Raw genomic sequence first — 25,487 nt, 5'->3', positions numbered from 1 at the left:
TTACTTTTATTTAAAAAATATATTAGTAGTAGTGACGCGTTACTGTGACTCATTACACAATTGGTTATGACCACAGAACAGGAGGTAGCATCTCTACAAGAAAAAACTCATCATCTGGTGTAATTCCCTTTACACTTGACCCTTGAATAACACAGTTTGAACTGCACAGGTTTTTTTGTTTGTTTGTTTTGTTTTTAACTCAGTGGTACCAACAAATGCAGTACAGTACTGTAAATGTATTTTCCTGATGATGTTCTTAATAACATTTTCTTTTCTCTCACTTACTTAATTGTACAGCATATGATACATATAATGTACAAAATCTGTGTTCATCTATAGTTTATGTTACCAGCTTTAAGTCAACAGTAGGCTATTAGTAAAGTTTAGGGGGAGTCAAAAATTATACACAGATTTTTTACTGGGAGGGTGTTGGTGCCTCCAATCCCTGCATCGTTCAGGGGTCAAATATAATGTCAAGGAGGAAAGTGAGGCCCAGGGAGATGATGTAGCACCCCACGGTCACACTGCTAGATAAAGGCAGAGCTGGATTAGCACCCAAGTCTCCCCTGACACCCTGGGAAGATGGGAAGGAGAGCTACTGCTCTCACTGGGCCCTACAGTGATCATCTGAGGATTAAAGGGACTTTCGCTTTGAAGACAGGGGTGCAGAGAAATCAGAAGTAGTGGTATGATTACTATCACCAAGTTGTAGTTTTCCATGGGGACAGCAGAAACAGTGGCCTGCAGCTAAGTTTTGACGTGTGTGAACTCAGTCTTCTCTCCCACCAAGCTATTTCCCAGAGCCGCTACCTATGGGCAGCATGGATGGGTTCACGTTACGCCTTCTCTTATTTCCCCAGCTTCCTCACTGGAAAGGAGTTCATAACAGGCCTGCAATGGGGGAGGCGAGAAGGCGGGGTGAAGGGGAGAAGGGTGAGGGAGACACTAACGGAAGAGGAGGAGAGAGAAAGAAGGATAACCACCGTTCTTGATAATCCACTCCCTGGATTAGCAGCCCATTAAACGAGAATTGATGTCAGCATCACTAGAAGTGAGACTGTTTCAGCCTCGGTAAGAGAAAGGGAAGGCTGCATAAGTAACAGCCTCTTTATTCAGTTACTCCTTTACTGGTTGCCCAGTATGTTTCCAGTGCCTGTGCTGGGGCGGGCGCTGTGCAAGGCCCTGCAGTTGGGGGAAGCTGCTCTCATGAAATTAATTACCAACAGGCATCTCTGATTTAGGAGGCAGCCTCTCTGAAATGCTGGTGGGGAGGGGCAGGCTGAAGTAGGGGGGAGATGCAGAAATAGGGGGAAGGGGCAGAAATGGGGGGAGGGGACTGAAATAGGGTGAGGTTAGGGAAGGGGAGGCGCTTTGGGGAGGAGGGGACACAGAGCTAGTTTGTGAATGGGAAGGCACAGGGAATTCCAGGGCAAGGGGAACATGCAAGATCAGGCAGGAAAGGAGTGACATGTAGGCTGTGGGTGAGAAATGGTCCGTGGGGTTCATTGTAGCTGGACCTTGGATGTATAAAAGGGCTTAGGGTTCAATAAATTGACAGGATGTCCCACGAAGGCCTCGTTAAGGACATGGGACTCTGGAAGTTTCTGTATCATGGATGATAAGACCAAAACTAGTCTCAGAAAGAATTAATAGGGTAGTAGTGGGATGGTGGCTCTAAGTGGCTGTGTCGAGGGTAGAGTAGAAAGAGCGGCAAGTATAGGAGGCTAAGAGGCTGCACCAGGAGCAGCCTCCAGAGCTGGCGCAGGGGAAGGACCCACCTGCTGGAGGGGGCTGTGTGGAGGCAGGAAGCAAAGGACCAGTGATGCTGAGGCTTCTCAGCAAGGGGCCTGGGGGATGGGGGGCCACAGATGTGGTAGCAAACTCAGAAAATAAATAGTCACAGGAACCAAGTCTCCAGTCAGGGGGCAGAGAAATGTTTTTCCTGAGATGGAGTCTCTTCCTGGCCTCATCTAAAGTCCCAAAACAAGCCTGAGGTGGTGCTGGGAGATGAGCCCCTCGTTTCCAGTACTGAGTTTGTGCTGACTCAGGTGGAAGTTTCTAAAACCCAAGGATGGTCAGTGAGTGGGCAGTTACAGGCCAGACGCACATGAGAGCAGACAATTCTCTGCAACACACCTCTGCTCCATCAAGTGAAAGCTGCAAAGGCCTAACCTCTCTGAAACAAGCAGTTAGCTGCATTTTTTTTCTATGACGACGAGGCCTCTTCTTGTGACTGTTTGCCCATTTCTCTCTGCCACTAGATTCTTGGGGCCTGCAGTGCCTGGGTCCATTTGTTGCCTCTGTATCCCTAGTGCCTGGCACAGGTCCTTACACAGCGTTACCCTTAGGGATGGCTTGCAGGGGGTGGTACAGAAGGAAAGACTTGAAATTGGAGTTGAACTTAAATCCAAGTTTGAGTGAGAGCATTCCATTCTGTCCACTCCGCTAATGACTTGATCCCTGAAGGCAAAGGAGCAAATTAAAACCAGAAGTGACTTTTCTTTGAGGGAAACCCTGATAATAACCAGGGCTTACTTTGGTCTTGGGAGATGAAAATTGCCGCATATTCAAAATACACATAAATATGTCCACGGTGAAAAGGGGGGCTGGCCCGGATATCATAGAATAAAGAAAAGCAGGGTCTCTAGTTCCCTGATGCTGAAGGAAGGGGAGTTAGATATTCATTCGAGAAATATTTTATTGAGCTCTTACTATGTTCCAGGAACTGTGCTGAGTATTGTGGCTAGGGGGGAATAAGGCTTAGTCTCTGCCCCTAAAGCACCCACATGTTCTCCTATATCAAAGCAAGTACAACAGGCGAGAGGAAATGAGGATGGGAGAACCTGTTGCAGGCAGGTAGGCAAATTCAGATCCAGTAACAGGAGAAAACCAGATGAAACGTGTGGCACCGTGAAGGGCCTGCAAAGCAGAAGCCAGCTCAGATGCCCTTACATGCTACACCAGGAGATTTGAATTTGATTTTTCAGTAACATTGAAGGTTTTAAATAGAAAATATAACATGCTCTGGATTGCATTTTAGAAAAACCATTTTTAAAAGTGAGAAGGAAAAGGGGAAGAGGGAGAGAGAAAGGAAGCTGGGAGACAGGCTAGAAGGTGTTTGCAGTAGGTCAAGAGTGGCAAGGGCTTCAATGAGAATCCAAAATTCTTAGTAGAGGCAAAGTTAGTGAGGTAAAGAGCCATGAGCAAAAAAGACTCAGGATCATACAGAGCAAGTCTCTCCCCAACTAGAGTTGATGCAAAGTCAGAGAGGAGTCACAGAGAAGACCACAGGGTCTATGTCAAGTCATGGATGCTCCTCCTGAACCCAGGGGTTCAAGTTTACAATTTCATGAGACAACTGGGATGCAGCTGCAAGGGTGTTGCTGGCCTGGTCTCTGAGGCAGACCTACCCCATGCATGTCTATCAGCTGGGTGATTCTTACAGGCCTTGGAGTACAAACCCAGAGAGCAGGGGAGACCAACAGCCTCTGGCCCTTCAGAATAATTATCTGGCTTTTGTTCCAAATAAACAAATAAGTAAATATGCAATCATCAGCACAGTTTCCTTTCTATTACAGTTTGACAGGATGAAAACTCAGGGCTGAGAAAAATGAGATTTCCTCTAATGACTCTGTGAATTAACAAGAAATGCATCTCATTGCCCACATCAACGGTCCAAGGGCCTCAGAGCCTGGGCTGCATTTATGAAGTCAGAGGAAGACTCTAAGGAGGATAATTGAATTCCTGAGTCAGGAGGACAATTGTGATTACTTTTTGGATGACTAGAAGAGCAAAAGTTTGTGGATTTTAGATAAACAGATGACAGTAAGTGTGCATTTGAGACACCAGATTTGTCAAGCAGAGCCCTAAGGGCTCGAGATTCTCTGAAAGGACAGACATCTTGGAATCTTTATATCTCAGGCTTCCGAGGGTGAGTCAGACTTGCTTTGGAGTCTGGCACCCTCAGTCTTTAAACATGACTTCCCAACCTCACACCAGTGGGATGGGAAGACCCTCCAGGGCTCACAACATTCAGAAGCTCCAAACTGTGTTTAATCCATTTCTAGATTAAAGAGAAAGATATTTGGCTCCTGACAATAACAATGGTGGCTAATATTCATTGAGAGCCTATGTGCATCAAGCACCACTTTATATAGATCACTTACATCTCAGAACCATCCTAATAAGGTAGGTGCCATTATCATCAAATTCACTTTTGAGATGGGACAATGGGCCTGGCTGACTTTCAACATCAAGCTCAGAGTCATGTAACGAGCTGCACAGACTCAGGCTTCAAAGCCTGGTGGTTTGACTCCAGAACCCACCTCTAACCACACTTAGCCCACCCACAGTGCTAGACAAAGTCGTCACTTAGTAAAGTTTATTCTGCAGCTTTTGATTGTACATGGAAGCAAATACTCCCTTAAAGGGCGAAGAGGGTAAGCCAGAGCTGAAAAGAACGAAAGAAATCTAGCTCAGAGTGAATTTCACTCTCCATAATCTTTGCGCGAATTTCTTCCAGAAATCACCAAGTCTTCTAGTTTTAGTTTTTTCCTCTTCTCATTAATTTGTAAGTATCCAAGTTTGCGCACAGAGTGGCTGTCTATCCAAGGTTACAATGGCTCACAAAGCGGAACACATTTTCCTACACTCTGCCTTCCTAGGGTCCCGGGGCCATTAAGAGAAACAACACTTGACACTTAACATAGCTTTTATATGTGCTAGATACTTTTCTAAGAACTTCACAGGTTCTTACCTATAACAATCCCATAGGTAGATACTATTATTATTATTTTTTTTTATACCTAAAGCAAATTGAGATGCAAAGCTTGGCCACTTACCCAAAGCTGCCCAGCTAGTTGGTGATAAAGCAAGAATTTGAACCCAGGGTGTATGGCTCGACGATCCCTGCTCTTAATCACTCAAAAGAGGAAGCTTTGAACTAGTCAGCTACCTGGACAGACAGCCATGTAAAACCTACACAGATAATTGGGTGGTGAGGGTAAGGGACTGGAGTTGGAGGGTGGAAGCTCAGAGACGGGGCTCAAGGATTTCTCATGTAAGCCTTTCCCAAATGGAAGCCTCAAATCTCTGGCAGCCAATTTCTTTCTGAGAGGCTGGCAGGCATAGAATAGCATCTGAAACGCGAGTGATCATCTCTGTGTAAATATCTGCTTGGAGAGGGATTAGAGATAGCACTTAGCCAAAGGTGAAAAGCATAAGGGAGCTATGTGTTTACTTAAACTGGGTCTTGAGATTTTCTTTGCCTGTTGTTCCTAAAACAGACACAGTGATTGTTTCTTCTCTAGTGAGTTTATTTAGAATGCAAAGCTCAGGCTTTGCCTGGAATTGTAGATCCCCAGGGCCAAAACGGAACTTTTGAGGTCATCTAATGTAGACCCTGTCCTTTTCTCTACCCATCAGATACAAACACACATCTTTACAACTCAGAAGAGGATAAGTATCCATTAGAAATAATAAGCACCTGGTGCCCAGAGAGGCTTTGGTGGCCCTCTATTAAAAGTGATTAACCAAAGGAGGCAGGAGGCATTATGGAAATACAGTGATATTAAGTATTGAGTGATTCTTTTGTTGGATCTAATTGATGTTTCTCCAACACTCTAGATTGAGTAAATGTTTAGATGATGTCTGACCTCTTGTTCCCATGTTTTTAATTCATTAGTTCCAAGTCTTGGAAAGAGGCTTCTCAAATATCCACCTCAATAAAAGATCAGAATCATTCACAAGTAGCCAAGAGTCTGAAGGCAGCTGGTCTACGTTGGGATACTTCTCATAATGGAAAACTCATGGCTTCTGAACCACATGTAAAACAACTGTGTTTTATCAGTCTGTGCTACATGCATTCCTGTTTTAAAGCCTTATTTAAGGACAACCAGAGGCTCAGTAACTAGAAATCTACTTCTCACCCCCATACAAAAAACATCCTCAAGTGTTTTAGAGAAAAGTTGACATCTTAGCCAGCCCTACCTGATCAGAGCAGGGGACTCTCCTATAGTCTCCATGTCAAAGATGTATATACCCTTGTCCCAAGTGTCATAGGACTAGTTTATTTTTCCTTAATAGAAACTCTATCCTTAAATTTCAGACTTTACTATTTCTCTTTCAGCTTCATCAATGATGGAAGCCATGGGAAGGGACCTGAGAGACCAAACTTCTCATTTCAAGATGAGGAGAGGAAGCCCAAGGAGATGAGGGCATCATCCTAGTATCAACTTGGTGTTGAGAGTTGCTCTTGGTTTTCATTCCGGGATTCTTTCTGCTCCACACTCCTCAACTTTTATGTGGCACTGAAAGTGACATTGTGTAACCAGGAAGCCCAGGAAGGTACAGTGGCTGCCCCAGTCCTTTCCCTAAGCCCTTCCTCACTCCTCTCCCAGACCCCATGTCTGAACCTGCACCCAATGGAAAGCTCTTACTCATTTCCATGTACTCTGGAGTCAGTCCAGTATATGGTTCCAAGCTGTAGTCTAGGTCCCACTGCTCTGGATGCTTTGAATGCGCAGAGTCAGTTTCTCCAGGTTCTGTGTCATCTTTTAGCTTCCGAAATAGTTTCTTTAACTTCCTGAAAAAGAAATGGACCAGTCACCAAAAGTCTTTGGAGGACAGAGTTAGTTATGCAGACAGGAAGGAGGAGCAACCTAATGTTGACACTAAAGTCATCTCTGATCCAAGAACAGATAGAAGGATATAAAGGAAGCTACTTTTCTCTTAAAGACAATCTGAGGAGGTCCTTCATCAGGATAATGAAAGACTCCCCCTCTAAGAATCAGGAAAGAAACTGAATTCTTCTTGCTTTTAATAAGTAACAACAGACCTGGCCCTTCCTGCCAAATACTGACACAGTCTAACAGGACATCTATCTGCTTTTTTCAAGGGGAAGAGAGGGTGTCCAGAAAATAGTAGAAAGATGCTCTCCTCCAAATTCAAATATTTTTCAGGTCTAAAGGGCATCATCTTTCCATTAAAGCCAAGCTAAACATTGTCTACCACTGCTATGGGTTGAAATCAATCCTCTGAGCCATCACCCCCCCCCCCCCCATTCATATGTCAAAGTTCTACTCCTAATGTGACTATATTTAGAGACAGGGCTTTCAGGAAGTACTTAAGATTAAATGAGGTCATAATAGTGGGTCCTAATCCAATAGGATTGATAGCCTTATGAGACAAGAAAGAGACAGTAATCTCCCTGTCTCCACCATGTGAGGACATAGCGAGGAGATGGTCATCTGCAAGCCAGGAAGAAGGCCCACTCTGCTAGTACTTAATCTTAAATGTTCCAGCCTCCAACACTCTGAGAAAATAAGTTTCTGTTGTTTAAGCTACACAGTTTGTGGAATTTTGTTATGGCAGCCCAAGAAGACTAAATCAATCACATGCAGGACTTTTTTTGGTCTAGAATGGTAACAAGACAATAATGGCCCAGCCTCTATGGTATAGAGGTTTAAGTGAGAGGATGTTTATACAATTTTTAGTACAATATCTGGTCATGGTAAGCATTCAATAGATGGTAGCTATTATTTCATACTTCCCATTGATACACAAAATATAGAGAATGAAATTAGATGAAGGAGCAGGATGCCAATTCTGCTAATCATTCTATGAGAAAGTTTCTAGGAGATAGTTGCAAGGAGAAGTAACAGCAGAACAGACAGAATCATAGGCCTGAAGAATATAAAGGGATTTTGAAATCCATGCTCCATCTAAATACAGGAAACTACCTCCACCCTCCTCATTCCTCACACAAGATCATCCAACCCCTGTGTAGCTATTTCTAGACTAGCACTCCTGTCAACATTAGGCATCTCTTTCCATTGTTAGAAAGTGCTCTTAACAGTTAATGGAAATCTAGTCATTCAAAACTATGTTCTAATCAATGTCTATCTAATATCATTTGCCATGAAGTAGATGTAGTATAGTGTAAAGCCTGATCTTTGAGGTCAGAAACTAGTTGTTTAAAACCCAGTTTCACAGTTCACCAGCTATATAGTTTCTTGGGACATTTATTAAGGCTCCATAAGCTTTAGTTTCTCAACAATGAGGAAATGTTAACTAGCCCATGAGGTTAGTTAAAAGAGATGATCTGTGTAACATGCTTCACTGAGGGCTTGATACATACTAAAGGCTCACTAAATATATCTATCAGTGTCCCTATCATCATCATCATCATTATCATCAAAGGAGGATTTAAAGAATGAGTTGAGATCCATAGAAGCAACAGTAAAAGAAAACATTTCATAATAAATTAGCAAGCAATAATTCTATGATCATAAGAAATTGAGAAAAACCTAGGTGGAGCCTAAAGATTCTGAAGCCAAATAGTGTGGACCAGCTGAGACCCTGTCTGTGGGTCAGGACAAATGGTGAGGATAAGGGGGGGAAAAAGAAAAGAGAGAGAGAGAAGAAAAGAAGGAAGAATGGAGGGAGGGAGAGAAGGTGAAAGGTCTAGAACAAGAACTCAAATAGGACTTTTCCTCCAGGTACCAGTAATCAGAGAACTTGGCTAAATCTTTAGTAAAAACTGGTGGATTTCATTAAACATGGAAAATTGAGCACATGCATATATTCCTATCTACTTCTGAAATGCTGCAAAAATTATAGTGAATAAATTTTAAAATGTATAAAATCACAAGGTTAAAGAAAGAGTCATGAATATAGAAGTATATGAGAAAAGAAATGAATATCTTGGAAGATGAACAGTAGATGAAGGAGTTAGCAAAGCTGTTATGGTTGAATATCAAGTGTCTATTGTGAAAGACAGCAGAGAAAAGCAAGCCAACCCCTACTGCAACATCTCAGAAAGGCTCAGGAGCTGCAGGCACCAGGTATCACCAAAGGCAGCAGGTAGTGGCTGGTCCATGCACTGTTTAAGGAACAGTAGGCCCTAATGTGTCTGTCTACCCATATTTCCCAAGTGACTACCACTGTCCAACACCAGCAGGAGCAAAAAGTTTATTTGGAGGAGAAAGTGAACCAGGACAACTCTAGATCTGAAATAATGATGGGAAGTTAAAAATCAATAAACTCTCAGAAAAGAAAAAGTACAAAAGACAAATAAATGGACAACAGTAAACATAAGAAAATTAATCAATCTAGGAACTCCAACATTTCATCAGAAAGAGAAAACCAAGAAAATGGTGGGGAAGAAAATACATAATTTAAGAAAATGTCCCAGAGGTGAAGAATAGGCATTTTCTGGTTGGAAGGACCTTCTCAATGTAATGGTTAAAAAAGAAAAGAAAAAAAAAAAGGATCTCCATGAAAGCACATCATTATGAGATTTCAGAACTCTAAGAATAATGAAGCTCTAGCCGGTTTGGCTCAGTGGTTAGAGTGTCAGCCTGCAGACTGAAGGGTCCCAGGTTCCATTCTGGCCAAGGGCACGTACCTTGGTGGCAGGCTCCATCCCCTGCCCAGTCGGGGTGCGTGGGGGAGGCAACCAATCAATGTGTCTCTTATATCGATGTCCCTAGGATATGCTCTCCAGGAAAAAATAAATGCAACCAATAAGACATCCGATGTATTTAATACCATAGTCTAGCTGCAAAACAAGTGTTACCAATAAGGTGTAATGAGTGTTATGAAGAAAGAAGTTTAGATAATTCTGAGAACATAATAAAGAAACCTAATGTGGCCTAAAGCAGAGGAAATTTTCCCTGAGGAAGAGATGCATAAATCAACTAAATAAAGAGAAATGATAGAAAAAGCATGGGAAAGGAGAGTTGTGTGACAGGTGAAGGTATGTTCTAGGCCCAGGGAATTATTTGTGCAACAACCAAAGGCAAATGTGAGAATGGCTTGTAGAAAGGACTGAAAGGAATTCAAAATGTTTGGAGCACAGAGCAGGAGAGAGAAAGTGACAAAAGATAAGAAAAATGATAAGGCAAGTTCACAGCATCGAAGGCCTTGTAAACCATCTTACACAGAGCTTCAGGAAGAGATTATGGAAGAGATTAGGGTCTCGGTGATTGCAATGGACTTGAAGAGACGCAGACAGACTGACACATGCTTAGGAGGTAGAGTTAATGAGCTGGCGGTGAACTGTATGTGGGAAGGGGAAGAGATTAAGGATTGAAGGGTGTTTGGGCATGTGGTGGATGGTGATACAGTTTATTAAGACAGGGGACACTAGAGAAGAGGCAGTTTTGATAAAGAGGAGGAGTCGTTGAGGTGGAAGATGCCGTGAAACAATTAAGTAGGGATGTCAGGTAAGCAATTTTCTATATGGGTCTAGAGCTCTGAAAACAGGTGTAGGTTGGAGCTCAAGATCTGAAAATCATCATGGAGACAACAACTGAAGCCCAACTGAGCACCACAAGTGAATGGAGCAGAGGGGGGAAATATCCACAGTTAACGGATGGATGGAGGGAAAAGAACCTCCAAAGGGCAAGGAAAGAGCAGTGGCAAGGGACAGGAGGCCAACTGGAAGACCACGTGGCAAGGGAGAGGGCAGCAGACGAGCTTTAGGAAGAGCTTTGTGGTCAACAGTGTAACACTGGGGGTGGATCAAAAATGATGAGGGGGAAAAGCCTATTAAAAAAAGTAATGCAGAAAGTCCCTCAAGAACTGCATTTAACAGGGAACCCTGCAAGTTGTATAACATACAGATGGGCCGTTTGGAAAACTTCAGATTATGATTCCAACCGTATGATGCACTCACTCGTTAAAATAACTCCTTTGATGTTACCCCCTTAGCCTTTTCATCTGCTATTTTTCCGTCCCTTTTTTAATGACAAGTCTGAGAAACTCTGTCCGGAAGGCTCAGAGCCTTTCCTTTGCTTGTGCCTCATGGGCTCACCCCAAGACCATGGAGAGTGTCTGTCATACCTGGGGGCCCTGCCACAGGAATCTGGGCCCTAGGCTGTCATCCACAGACCGTGGCTCCACAGCCACCACGAGCCTCATTAAAGAAGGCAGGACCAAGGCCTGAATGGGCTAAAGAAAGGAAACATCTCAACCTCTGAGCTGTGTATTGCTTTTCTTGACACCTGACAAGGTTCAAATTTGTTCCTTCAACTCCTGATTCATGGCTAGATTCCATTTATCTGAGGAGAACACAGACCGCCTCCGCCTGTGATGACTTTAAAGAGAGACTGTTTTATGTCTTAAAAGATAATATTTATCACATTTACCAAAAAAAGTAGAAAGTTTATAAAATCTTACTGGCTGTGTCCAGGGTTATAGTCCAGCTATTTTGGGATGTGATCTTGTGCTTTTAGGAAGAATAGGGATGGGGGACATTTTGCCAGTGGAAATATTGCTCTTACCTGCTCTGTCCATCCCAGACTTTGCCCAGGAGAGAATCTGGCATTTACCCTTTCACAGACATGCACCCCCGCCCCCATCTTTCTGAATGATACAAGGCCATTTCCAATTCTGCTTCAAAGAATACGAGACCTAGTTTCAGATAAAATTATAGCGAGGAGTTGGGATGTCTGTGGCATGTTTTAGAGGCACCACATAGTTTGCTTTCAAAGTATATTTTGCACAAACACATATGAGAGAGGGAAAGGTGGGGTAGTGTGAAGGGGGCAGGGATGAGGGAAATCCCCAGTAGTGGACTCAGGTAATAAATGGCACAGGGTCAGATTCTGCCTTGACTCTCACCATGCCCAAAGTCATCTCAGAAGTCACTGCTGCTGAGCATTATTCTGGGGCCTGTGTTGTTTAAGATCCTCTGGCTCCTCTGGAAAGCATCTGCCACAACTCTGTCAGGCCCAAAAGCCTGGGTGGTGTGAGTGGGAATAGTCTGAGGCACACCACACAACCCAGTTTTATCTGTTACCATGTCCTCCTGGTGCCCTGGGTTTTACTGCTTCCCTGGGAAGCACTTTGCTTTTGCATCTCCAGGGTCTCTGAACCAGGCCTAACAAAGGAGAGATGTGCTGCAGCCTGGTGGAAGGTGCCTGGACAGAGTAGGGCTTCCATAGTGGCCCTATCTGGGACACCTGCCACATTTAGGGGTGAAAAATGGAAAGTCTGAGAGAGCTGGAGAAGCTTATCCAAGGTCCCAAGGGGTGACTGTGCAGGATTCTTGGACACGCCTGCTATCTGTGCCAGCCTCGTGGAGACCCGTGGGATTAAGAGGTGATATTATTACTCTAAACCAGTGTTTCCAGCAAAGGGCACATTCCACTAGCAGTGCATGGGACACCTTTGGAGGGTCTTTACACTTGGCCTTGTATCTCATTAGGGCACCTGGGAAAGTTATTTCCTTTCCTACTCTCATTCAGTCCCACTGACTGCAGTCAAGGACAAAACCCCATCTGCTGCCTATATGTACTTAACACCTCCCCAAGCTTATGTATCTACCTTTAAAAAAGAGAATGCAGCCTTAGGCTAATGTCATTGGTTAATAATGCTCTAGTTTTATCGTATTTCTTTCTACTGTTATTTGCTATTTGTGGTAAGTGGTAGTGTTCGTTTTCTACCTTCAGAAATGTTACGAATTTAAGTAAGAAATGAATTGGTTTAAATGAAATTACTATGCAAATAGCTATTCATGTCCATGTGAGGAAAAAATTTAAAAGTTGGTTCCCAAATGACTGAAGACTGGGAAACAATGTTCTAATTCAAGAAACCTACTGGATCATAAGATTCTCAAAGCCATCAAAATTGTAGTTGTGGTACTTTTTGCAACACACACACAGAATCTAATGAGAATGTTGAACCCTCAAGGAGAGAGATAAATTATATCAAACTGCCTGACCTACAATAAAAGTCAATGAGATAGTCTTTCACATTTTAAAATTTTCTTTGGAAGAATGTTAGAAAATTGTTCTCAGAAGTAGACAATGAATACTACAGACAGTCAATCTTACAACTGTATAATCTTATATTTTTTACCCCGAATATTATCTAGTATGATCACCTACCTAACTCCTCAGACTTGAATCTTAATTAAAAAAATCAAGTCTGGTCTCTAGGATTAATATTTATCTCCTGGGGGAAAAACTTTGAGGCAGGCTCTGAAGGTACATAAGAGCTACCTTTTGAACCAAAAGCCCCTGGGCCCAAGAATAGTAGAGGAACATTGTGTTTCTGAGTTGCTCTTTTCAGTCTCCTCCCTGAACTAGGGACACTTACAGAGCATCTCATGTAAACATACAAGCCAATAACACTCAACAACACCTTGGCCACCTGGAACCCCCAAGAATGGTTCTTCCTTTCTCAGATGTCCCATATTTTTCATTTTCTAGATAGTTGAGCATATATCCAAGCTGTATTTTCACATAAACATGTTGGATAAAAGTCTTTGTAGAATAACTTTTCCAGTGTCACATAATGAGTATATTGTGCTGCCTCCACCAAAGAGCTAAAGACCATGGGTCTAATTTTTATAATTTACACTGCTCCTTCTTCACTGTCAGGCTCAACTGTCATTTTTCTTTGGACTATAAAATACTCCTTTTTATGTTCTCACTTATTTCAACTGCATCACACATAAGGATATTGCCAGTTGCTGAACGCTGGATTAGGTGGGTCTAATTTATTGAGAGTAGGTTCTGAGTAGAAAGTGGAAGATCCACAAATCATAATCATAGTGATTTCATGTGACCAAACTCAAAATACAACCCGTAGAATTATAAAGAGCTTTGGAGATAGAATACTTAGGGTTTGGTGGAAGAACTTTTTGTTCTACATCCCTGAATTTAACTACATAATTATGTTGGGTGTGTTCTTTAGCAGACTAGAAACTGAAATGAGAAAAAATATTTTGAAACAGGAATTTGTGTTTGGAATCAGCAGTGACTAGCTTTATTGACTAGAGGAGAGGTTCACAGAATGTCAGAGCTGAAATGAGAGCACCTTCGAGATGATTATAATGTCGTCATTTTCATCATGAGATGAGGACAGTGAGGCTTAGAGAAGTGACTTGCCCACAGCTTTATGAGTTACTATGCAGTTACCATCAATTAACTGTGGCAAATTAAACATACGTCAAGTATAAACTAGAAAATGTAGCCTTCAAGGCAAACAGGCGTGTGTTAGTTTCATCTGTTATGGAGCTGATGGAGTTGATGGGTGGGGAACAAGCCAACACACTGCCCAAACATATGCCTGAGTTCTTGCCTCCCTTACACTCTATCAAAGGATGCTGGGTACAGAGTGAAAGGGCTAAATGGTAGACCAGATGTCCAGAAATGAAAAATGGGTGTCTCATGCCCATAAGCTATATACAATTCCATCCAGAACAGAACAACAATGTACTGGAAGGGCAGATGTCTTCCCCAGATGTTGAAGGGGAATGTAGACTTTCCTTTGTAGCAGTGGTGGAGGGGCTGGTTTCATAGCTTCCCAGGGGCTAGATGTGGCTTTGGTACATCTTTTTTTGGTCTGCATATTTTCTGGGTATTTGTCCATAACAACTGTGGTCTCTCTTAGATGGTAAACTCTTAGAGAACAGCAACCATGTGTTTCACCAGCTTTGCTTGTTGGCTATCACTGAGTGGCTCTCAATCAGAAAGCTAGAAAACAGGGCACAGCTTCAGAGGGTTCAGTTTCTCAAGATTGATGATTTCCTGACTGATGCCTAGAGGCTAGCTTAAGCAGGGAGGTAGAACAAGATGCCCAGGCACTAGTTAATGCTTTCACCAACCCTCCTCCAAGAGAAGCATGTGCCTGAGGGCCACCTGAGGTTGTCCCAGTGTGGGGACAGAAAACCATTCTAAGCATTCAGCCTAATTAATGGTGGATGATGCTGGGATCTGTTCTGAGGACTGGGATGACAAAGTTTTAAGAGGGAATGTTGAAGATTCTCATTCCTTGAAGTAGAGCTCTCACTAAAACGGGTTTTCTTTCCTGGTAAACTACATTTTCTCCATTATAACTTTAGCTCTGTAAATGTGTTTCTGAGGAAGACCAAAGAATAGTTTTCTCTGGAAACCTTTCAGACAGTTACAGCTCCCTCCTTCCCATGGAGACAGGTGACTTGGATGTAGTTTCCCATGGAGAAAGGAGTTAAATTATATCCTCTAATGGTTCTATTCAGCCCAAGCAACCTGGGACTCGCCAATCTTTCAATAGATTTAGAGAGTCTGGGCTCTTGTCCTTGCCATGACCCTGACACGCCCCAAGACTTTGATCAGGGAGCTGCTATCACTATGAACCTTACTTTCTCCATCTGTAGCACCACCTAGGTCAGGAGGTGATTTTGATAAGCCTGAGTCAGTCTGTAGTTTGTTTAGAAAAGATATCCACACCCAAGAGAAATTGTTTCTTTAAACAAAATAGTTGCAGACCATCTTGTTACACACGATGGTGGCAGACTTCTTCAAGAGAACTGTGAGAAATATATGTGTTGTTTAAGCCACCCGGTCTGTGTTATTTGTTATAGCAGCCTGAGCTGAGGAATACAGCTAGTTAAGTTCAGACTGCAGTATTTGTGAGTGTGGACTCTTTGGTATACAATTCTTGTCTTTTAATATCTGAGTCATGTGAGTCAAGAAGTGAAGTCCCTGGCAGCAAGGAGAGAGATGAGAAGCATTCATTACGTACGGAACTCCAATCTCAAAGACGTTGTTCTGGATCAGCTGCTTCCCCAACATGATGATGCTGAGCTGAATACAGAGCTCCATGAGGCAGCCCCCGGGAGCACACTGCAGAGCAGAAAGACAAAGGAAGGGGTGGTTAGACCCAGTGAGCTCAGAGGAGCAAAGGTGTGGATTCAGCTGTGGTGTGATGGGGATCAGGATGGAGCTGGGGGAGGGAAGAGACTCCAGCGACAGGCTATACTTACCTCTTCCATGCGGTAACCATTGAAGACATAGACATAGCTTCCAGGTCTGCCCACAAACCTGAAAATGAGAATTGTGGGAAAAGTTAGGGAAATAGAGAGAGTCAGGGCTGTTTGGGGGCGTGCCTCCAGAGCACAGCCACTGCCCAGTGTCCTTCTTGAAAGTACTGGCCAAGGCAGGTGATAAATTACCCGGGGACAGTTTATATCCTGTGTTCAGCTAACAATTATCTATAATGCCTAGGGTTCACCTCAGAAAATAGGGAGTGAGGCTAGTGTGGGACTGGAAAGGTCACACGGAGGGACTGCGTGCGTGTGTGTGTGTGATAACTTCTGAGCTTAAACACAACAAAGTTTGGATTACCTCTAAGTGTATCGTGTGTGCATCTTCTCTCAACTAGTTTCAAGAACTGAGTTCTGACTGCAACTCCTCAGTGAGCACTTCTGATTTCCCAGGAAATGAAGGGTGAGACGGACTCAACCTTAAGTGGAGATTCCTGGGAACAGAAAGAAGAATCTAGACTTCTTACCGAAACCAATCAAAGGAATAGAAGAAGCCTGCCTCATTCCCCTTCAAAGTAACATCAATTTAATTGGGGGATAAGAAGACTGGGCAGGTGGGAGAAACACCGAGGTAAAGCCAGTCATGGAACTAGAGGTAATCAGAAGAATCCTACTTATTTGAAATTCCTGGGTTCACCTGTTAAAACCCTACGCATCTATTTAAGACTCAGCTTAAACCTTTGCTTCTCTGTGATGCCTCCTTGTCTCCGTTCATCTTTGTACCTCTTATTACAGTACTTCTTACAGATTATAATGTGCTGTTGCCAAGACTACTCTTTCAATATACCACAAGTTAATCTAAAGTCAGGACCTTATTTATTTATTGCCTAGGATATCATATGTATGCCATTTGTTACTGATATTAAATCTAGATAGAAAACACCAATGAAGTACATACTCATTAATATGAACAGTTTCTCTGCTACTATAATTTCATAAGAGTCAAAGACAGAGGTCCTGGGAAGGGGTTGTGGTTTGGGCCATAAACACATTTATAAGAAATTATCAAATGTAGATGATGACAGTTCTTGCTATCAATGTCTGTTTGATAAGCATCTAGTTCTAGGGAAGCTTTCCTGACACAGTTGATGCTTACTGGGAAATCTCCTTGTAGGTAGCCAATTGATCTGACCACAAACACATTTATCAGAAGTGATTTTACATCCAGACCTATTATATAATGAAGAATTGGACTGGCCTTTGTTGCCGGTTCCTGGAAGGAGCCTCTAAATCCCTGGAATTTCCTGATGGGAGTGTCTTTGTTATTTTTGGTGCGCTCTTGGGACTATACTTAAATTTATGCTAATGAGATCACTCAGGATGAAGCAGACCATGCCAGAAGGGCCAACAATGTGATCAGAGGACTGGGGCTTTGAGCCAGGTAAAAGCAGCCTGACCTCAGGGGAGGTGAGGGGGACTGGAGATTGAGTTCAATCACATGGCCAATGATTCAATCAATCAGACCTACGTAATGGAGCCCCAATAAAAACTCTGAACCCTGAAACTTGGAAGAGCTTCCTGATTGTTGGTACACATCAATGTGCCAGGAAGCTCACATGTCCTGAGCACATGGAAGTTTTGTTTAGGACCCACCTAGACCTCACCTCTGTGCCTCTCTCAAATGCTGGTTTGCGTTTGTATCCCTTTGCTATAATAAAACTGTAATTGTAAATACAGCACATTCTTGAGTTATATAATTTTTTCTTGAGGAGTTAGGAGCTGTAGGGATTAGTCTAAATCATGAGTGGCCTGGGAACCCCTTAGTTTACAGCTGGTGTCTGAAGTGAGGAGAGTGTTGTGGAAGACTGCCCTTAGTCTGTGAAGTCTGTACCAACTCTGGGTAGTTAGCATGAGAATTGCATGGCAAAACCTAAGAGCCACTGTCTAGGCATGGAATTCTCTCCTGCCTCATCCTCAAAGTTAAGCAACACAAATTCTTCTAAGGGAGCAGAGCCAAACCCCTAGAGAGTTTCCCTATTTATCAGAATTTGAAGATGCTAATACAGAATGGTTTAGTGTTAATGCCACTGCTTTCTGAACAGCCAGGTGAGGGTAGAAATGAAGAATGGGGCTGAGGATGTGAGCTGACAATGGTGACGGGCTTACTCCAGTGGAGGACCCAGACTTAGTGACCAATTTCTCTTCTGTATATGATACCAACACACTCACCTCCCCTTGAAAAAGGCCACATAGAAGATGGGCGAGTAGGCATTGACAAACTTTAGCAAGAAAGCTTTCAGTATCAGGCGTTCTTCAAAAGTTTGTTCTGTTTTTGGAACCTCTGAAAGAGAAGAGAAAAGCTGATAAGACAGAGAGAGATTTCTCATCTCTCTGAGTTTTGACCCCTTTAGAATATAAAACAAGAGATCCAGCTCTCTGGCACTTCCCTCTTTTTATCCACTCAAGCAATGGTTCCACATTGCGTTCCTTGCAGAGGGATCTGGGCAAGCTAAACTTCCTCTGGCCACCTTGACTCACCAAGGGAATTCAGCCTTTGCCTGTATAATGACCACTTCTATAAGATTTTACTTGAACAAAAGTCCCTGACAAAAAAAGGCTTATCCAACACTGAACTAGAGTAAAGAGGCAGCAAAGACCTATCTTGAGCACCAGGGCATCGTTCCTCTTTCTCCTGTCCATTTCTAGTGGGAAGGCCTCAACTGTATGTCCTCTGGATAGGCTGAGACATCTTGAGTCCACTCACTCAAATGATGAAGGATCAGCAGATAAGATAAGTGAAACAAACACAGCCTAATGTCTCAAACTTGGGGGTCATAGTGCCCATATGTTCTATCAGGACCAAGCAGAGGATACAGCTGATGTTCCCAAAAGGACCCTGAGGAACACTGAGCAGAAACCTCACTGGTGCCTTCAGAAGGCTCGAGGCCCATGGATGCGCCAGTGGGCAGCTATGCAGAGTGCTTAGTGGGTTCTCCACAGGCCATGACAAATAGATTGACAAAGAAAAGAGATTGCAGGGCCATACTTCAGGGGCAGAAAGAAAGTGCCAACCCTTATCATGTGCACTGATGAGTATGGCCTGAAAGTGTGCTGAGCACAGGGTCAAAATGCCAGGGAGTTCGGTGTCCAGATGAGAAAAGTGTGTGGACCTTCCTGACTTGTCTGCCCACCTGACTCACACATGGCTTTTGTAGGAATCATTAGAGAAGTAGACACAAAACCCTGTTCTTTCCGCTGAAGTGCCCTTCTCTGACCATCTCCTCATATACAAATCCCTCTCATCTTTTAACATCCAGATCAAATGTTACCCATAATCTCCTTTCCCAAACCTTCCCAGATGTCTTCAGCTGGTAGTAATCTTCCTTCGTTTTCTTCTACAGTATTTTATATTTCTCTGTATTAATTCACTACATCCAGGCCCTATGAAAAATTACAGTAATAGTAGCTTTCATTGATTGTCTGTGTCTTAGTTTGGATTACCCTCTAAGTCAAGGATTTGGGAGGAAGTCGTTTGTTTGGGAGGTGCCCCAGGAAGCTTGATGAGGGCATAGGGTGGTAAGACGGCCAGGGGAAGGAAGTCAACATGGATGTGTTCATGAACAGGTTAATGCCACAGACAACTAGGACTCAGTTCCACTAGGGACCTTCTAAGAGACTGTGTGAAGCACAATTAAGAATCATCACACTGAAGGGTGAGCAAGCAAGAGTGAGTCTCTCACTGGTTCGGGTTGCTGCTGGACTTGACTCCCTGGCATTTCCAGCTTGCCCCATGCATGGGGTAAGCATGCCCCACAACCAGAGAACATCCACAGACAGAGAACTGCAGTGACCTCCAGGGTGGCAAGCTGCTCTGCAGGGGACATTGCACATGGGTGCATGCGTTTGCTACTCATTTCATCCCCCCATCCATGTGAGGGAGATACTATGTTCCACTTTTTTGGATGAAGGGAACTGAGGCCCAGAGAGGTTAGAGCCTTGCTCAAGATCACGCATCCAGTAAGTGACAGAGTTAAAATTTGAACCCAGATCTGCCTGCCCTCAAAGATAGTTTTTACTACCCCCACACTTTGAAATCAGGATCTTTGATTGATTAATGATTGTATCGCACGTTCTCTTTCACCTCCTCACCCCCTCCACCCCTCGTCTGACATTATGCACCAAAAACCATTTGTCACTGCTCAGTTCCCATCCATTGAGGAGCAGCTGTGTGCCAGGCACCATGCCAGGGTGAGTGAAGACTTCATCGCCTCCTTCAAAGAGCTGCATTTAGCAAGGTCTCTGTTGAAAGCTTTTTGCAAACTGACAAGTCTCTTCCATGTTTACTCTGTGAGCAACATGGTATCATCTCCCTTCTTATCATAGCAGGGGACCCTAGGGAGAAGAGTGCTACATTCCCAAGTCTGCTTTCCCACACGGCATGGTGAGCCCCTCATTTACATGCAAACCTAGAACACCATCTAGTGTATTAGAAGATGACACCCTACAGCATCAGCAGTGGTCCAAGCATGATCCTCTGCTAAGGAGACTGTCACAGGCATACATGAGCCCCTGAAGACCCATGGCCCAGGAGGGGACTTAAGAATGGAAAAGTTGAGCCCTAGTCCGTTTGGCTCAGTGGTTAGAGCGTTGGCCCATGGACTGAAGGGTCTCAGGTTCGATTCTAGCCAACAGAATATACTTTAGTTGCAGGCTTGATCCCCGGCCCCAGTCTGGGCATGCGAGGGAGGCAACCAATCAATGTGTCCCTCTCACATTGATATTTCTCTCTCTCTCTGTCTCTCAATATCTCTCCCCTTCCACTCTCTCTGAAAAGCAATGGAAAAAATATCCTCAGGTGAGAATTTTTTTAAAAAAAAAGGAATGGGAAAGTTTAGAGACCCCATAGTGCATTATCACAAGTGTGATTCCGCCTTGATTTCTCCCTCAGGCTGAAAGGGCCTAAGGAAATGAGAGTTAGTTGCTTGTCTTAGTCCCCCTGAGCCCTGAGAAACAGTGTCACTCCTGTAAACCCAGCAACATGGAAAACTGATTCAATCTCCAAGCTCCCCTTTATCCTGAGGCCCACTTTAGTTCATTTATGTTAGCGAACAGTCCTCGAGGCCCTGGCCGGCCTTGCTGAGTCTAAGAGCACACCGTCATCGTATCTGTGGCTGAGCTGTGTGTTACGGGGATGGATTTTTTTCTTGTTTTGTTTGGCTACAGAGATGGCTATAGGTGTAGATCTTAGCATCAGACATATTTGAGTTCAAATGCAGAATGTAATTAGATGAGCAAAATTATATAAAAAGGAAATTACACCTGTCTCACAGGGTTGCCCTGAAGACATGATGGGAATGTTTATAAAGCACTCAGCCTAGTGCTTGGCACAAGGTAGACCTCAATAAATGATAGCTCTTATTGTCGTCATCATCATCATCATCATCGCCATCGTCATCGTGGTCAAACAGGTCCAACAGCCCTGCTTTAAACAGCACAGTTGGGCTGTCTGTCGCCAGATGTTAGTGCACATGTCTAGCCCCTTGAGGTTCTGGGCATCATTTCCATATTGACTTCTGACTGCTTTCTACCAGTCGATGCTGAGCATGGCTGGTAGGTGACCCTGCTGGCACACAGCTAGGAAAGTTGAATCAATACAACTCCTGTCCCCACCCCCAAAGAACCACAACCCAAGCATCCTGAGGTCCTGTAGGCAGGTTTGAAAATAGCCTGGCCTGCTAGGGAAGCTAGAGACATTGCCACAGTTCTGTAAAAGAGGGGGCTGGAGAAGTCTACCGTGAGAGCCCTCAGCCAGCAGACGGCACTGTGGTTCTCTCCTTCCTGCCGCGCCTGGACAAACACACGCACAACCCCATGAGGTAAAAGTCCTGGCAATGCTGCACGGCCTCACCCAGTGAGCATTTGGTTAAAGATTTGTTCTTACCATTGGCAGTTAACACTGCTACTTCAGTTAGTTCATATATGTTAGCAAAGTCCCTCAGATCTCTTAGGCCTTGCCCTACCTGTTACAAATCCTGCTTAAAGAGTTCAGTGCCTCCCTGTTGATTGATGCTGATCAGGTCCTCCCTGGGCCCACGACCCATGTCCACATTTTCAGCCTGACTCGTAGTCTCCCTGACTGAAGGAAACAATTCTGAGGCCCAGGTGGAAATGCCTACCATCAATTTCTAAGATCACTGTTAGTTTTAAGATCTCATAACTGAACCTCCATGTGGCTGTGAACCCTATAACTTTCTGATCCTGCCCCACCCCACCCCCACCATGGACAGTTTAGATGGCTTTTTTACAATGAGCACAGTCACAGCTGTCACCAGATATACTCTACTGTGCACACTTATTGAACAAATGAGTGACACAGGGGAAACATTATTTGGAACAGTGAAAACCTAAGGAGGGACCTTTGTCTGCTGAGCAAGATAATAGATATGAAGACACAAGAGAGGGGCAGTCAAAAGAGAGTTGCCTTTTACTACATAAGATACCAGATGGGGGTGCTGGAGTTAGATGCAGGACCCAGGAAAGCCTAGAGCCAGTGCAGTGGGAGGGGGAAGGGCAGAGAGGGAGATGAAGGGGCTGTGACCAAAGAAGAAATGTAAGTAACAGGCTGGGGGGTGGAGGTTGTGGAGATGCCCAGTGGAAATTTTCATTAACTTCCACTGTGTGACTTGTAGTATGAGCCCTCATTTGCCTCTCCACAGAATCTTTAGTGAAGATTCATTAAAACCTGCTTTGCTTACCAGTGCTTGAAGAATTCTGGATTTGTTCTTGGGGGAGAGATGTGCCCACGGACTGAGTCCTGCTTCAAGATGGGCACTGGGGCATGAATAGAGATGGCCCATGGTGCCCTATTGTAGCTCAGCTACAAAGGCGAGATTGGGAAGAGAGAGAAAGGAGATGGAGACAGAGAGAGGAGAGAGACAAAGAGAAAGGAGCAGAAAGAGAGGAATGAGGCAGAGGGGAGAGGAGGGAAAGGAAGAAAAGAAGGAAGGAGGGAGGGATCGAGGGAGGCAGGGAGGGAGAGAGGGGAGAAGGGAGGAACTGAGAGGGAAAACTTTTCAGTAGGAATATAAGCCTCTACCCAGTGTGCCTGGGCAGCAAATTCAAACTGCATCTCATCTCCAATCTTGTCTCTCACTTATTTTATTATTAATTTTAATTTTTCCCCTTTATATTAAATTTATTGGGGTGACCCTGGTTAACAAAATTATACAAGTTTCATGTGCACAATTCCACAACACATCATCTGTACTCTGTATTGTGCACTCACCACCCCAAGTCAAGTCTCCGTCCGTCGTCATTTACTCCCCCTCTACCCTCTTCCACCTCCTCCCTCACTTTTAAATGTTTTGTGGATAAGAAAATTAAAACCAATGTCACCCAAAAATAAGGAATCAGGTCTGAGGAGCTGAAAGCTTGGAGAACTAGTAAGTGCAGCTAGGAGGTGATTGAGGAGGAGGTACGGAGAGGCACGTGTCTTTGATTTTCTTTTATAATCCCCTTTGAACTCTTGGTGCTCAGATCTCCCATCCCCTGCAGGAATTTCCTCCAAGGTCTCTGGAAAGAGAATCGGGTTCTTTCTGAGCTCTTTGCTCCAACTGGAATGAATGACTCCCTTCCTCCATACTGATAAATCATGGGCCTAGATATTATTTATTAGTTTTATTTTTAAAACAGCCTTTGCCTGTGTTTGTAAGGCCATGAGCCATCATAAATAATGGGCATTTCCAATAAACAATCCAAATCCACTTGATAGGCCACTAAATCAGCTGGGTGCCCCCACTGCAGAGAAGCTCTGTGACCATGTTGTGTGTTTTGCTGAGAAAGGAGGCCCTCAGGGAACACCTCAAGGGAAGGAGAGAATTGGGGGTACAGGGGAGCTTCAAAGCCCTGGAGCTCCAGTTAAATTTGGGAATCTTTCAGTATCTCACATGCCTATGATAGAGATAATGTGACTGAAGAAATGGAACAATTTTCGCATAGTCCACTAGGGTAGGATGATGTCTTCAGGACAAGTAGGGTGACCTCAGGCCACTGAGCAAGATCCCCTCACAAGACCCAAACCTGGAAAGTGGTCTGAATCTGAGCCCCATGAGAAAACGGCCCAGCCTTGTGCTTCATAAGACTCCAAATACGGTGCCTTTGAATTTCAACTGCTCCAGGAATGTAAAAGAGGAGAGTCAACATGGAGAGAGTGTGAGTAGGCAGAGGGCAGCCCCGCTCCATCCTTCATATGCCCCTGCAATCCCATGGCCCCCAGAAAGCCACCCAGGTTGATAAGAGGCCATCTGAGGGTTTCGCCCGCTCCCGATCTGTGGAAACAGATTTCCATCAGAGAGCAGACTCTGTTTAGTACCAGGAAGGACAATCAGATAGAATTCCTGTGCAGAGCCTTTCCCACCCCACTTTCTCTTAAGTATTAAACCTCTGGGGTGCTGTGTCATGAAAAAATATGGCTACAAATGACCCAGCTGTAAACTGCTTTGAAAAATAATTAGTATGGAAACCCTAGTTAGCCCCAGGGGGCCAACTAAGAACTTAGTCTCCAGAGTGCCATTCTAATCCTCCAGAGGCAGAATGGCCAGCAAGAGGATGCCAGCTGCAGAACGTGAACTTTGGGAAAGCAGGTCCTCTTAACTGATAGCCCCAACAACCCAGCCGGTAGATACATGGTGATGGCAACAAGACAAAATGATACTTCCAAGTGTGTATTTCAAGTAATCCCAGCCCTGGCACTGCGCTGGGCAGAAAGACGGAGGGCCTGAGCCTGTGCGGCTGAGTCAGAAAGCAAAGGCGCCTGCTCCTCACCCTGCCTCTCCCCCAGGGCAGAGCAAGCTTTTGCAAACAGCAATGTTTTCTGACAGCCCAACCATCTGCCTTCTCTTCATTTGTGGTGTGTGTGTGTGTGGGGGGGGGGGTGTCTCAGCCTCCTGGGTGATGTTGTTGCCTTGTTTGTGCCACGGGGAGGGAATCACCCTAGGAGAAGCCAGCCAGCTGGCTAATTAGGCAGCCAGTGCATCGCCTAAGGGAGCTGAGAGCCCCAGAACTGGAGATTAAGGATGGGTGTTCCTGGGATACTCCTGTAACACAAGGGATCCCTCCCTCTGAGTCAGGGAGATGGCTCTTGCTCCCAGATATAGGGATTGAGACCTACTGTGCTGTCTGGGAGCTTAGCCCAAAGTGACAGCACCCCAAAAGCATCTCATTTTAAGGAAAAAAGATAGTAAATAGAAAGGAAGCACCAGGAGAGGGAAGAGGGAGAAAGGGAGGGAGGAGGGAGAGGAAAGAGAAGGGGGGAGAGAGAGAGAGATAAAGGGAAGGAAGGAGGGAGGTGTATTCTGCCATGGACCTATCATGAAAACCCCATATCCAGTGCCCACTGTATGCCAGGCACTGCACAAGCACTTTATACAGATTCCCCATTTGACTGTTACAACTGTCCTATGAGGATTTTTCTCCCCATGGCAATTACGGGAGCGGGGAGAGAACAGGTAATGTGCCCAGTTCATGGCCCCAGACACTGCCATGAAACCAGTGGGTCACCTCCCGAATGCACACACTTGTCTGGAAACCAGGTCCCCAGTGAGTGGGAGTAAATCCATCCTCAGTCCAGCGTCATGTCTTCCAAGGGAAAGACAACCCAGGGGAAATGTGTTTACCTTTTCCATCATTATCTTTTTATTCAACAAATATTTATTAAGTGACTATTACATGC

General features: G+C 44.3%; 1 protein-coding gene across 1 annotated transcript in view; it reads right to left on the bottom strand.

Annotated features, from left to right (window-relative positions):
* ANO2 (anoctamin 2) overlaps positions 1 to 25,487 on the bottom strand; it is a gene marked incomplete at its 5' end in the record, with an annotated part of 267,613 nt that overhangs the window by 26,248 nt on the left and 215,878 nt on the right. The window contains 4 exons of the mRNA XM_081127869.1: positions 6,438 to 6,583; positions 15,517 to 15,617; positions 15,758 to 15,815; positions 17,987 to 18,098. Coding sequence (XP_080983995.1) covers positions 6,438 to 6,583; positions 15,517 to 15,617; positions 15,758 to 15,815; positions 17,987 to 18,098 — 417 coding nt within the window. The remainder of the gene's footprint in view (positions 1 to 6,437; positions 6,584 to 15,516; positions 15,618 to 15,757; positions 15,816 to 17,986; positions 18,099 to 25,487) is intronic.

Source organism: Miniopterus schreibersii (assembly GCF_964146895.1).
Source record: "Miniopterus schreibersii genome assembly, chromosome: 2".
Lineage (NCBI taxonomy): Eukaryota > Metazoa > Chordata > Mammalia > Chiroptera > Miniopteridae > Miniopterus > Miniopterus schreibersii.
The sequence above is the reverse complement of the archived record's forward strand: the minus strand, read 5'-3'. Positions and strand labels throughout refer to the sequence as shown.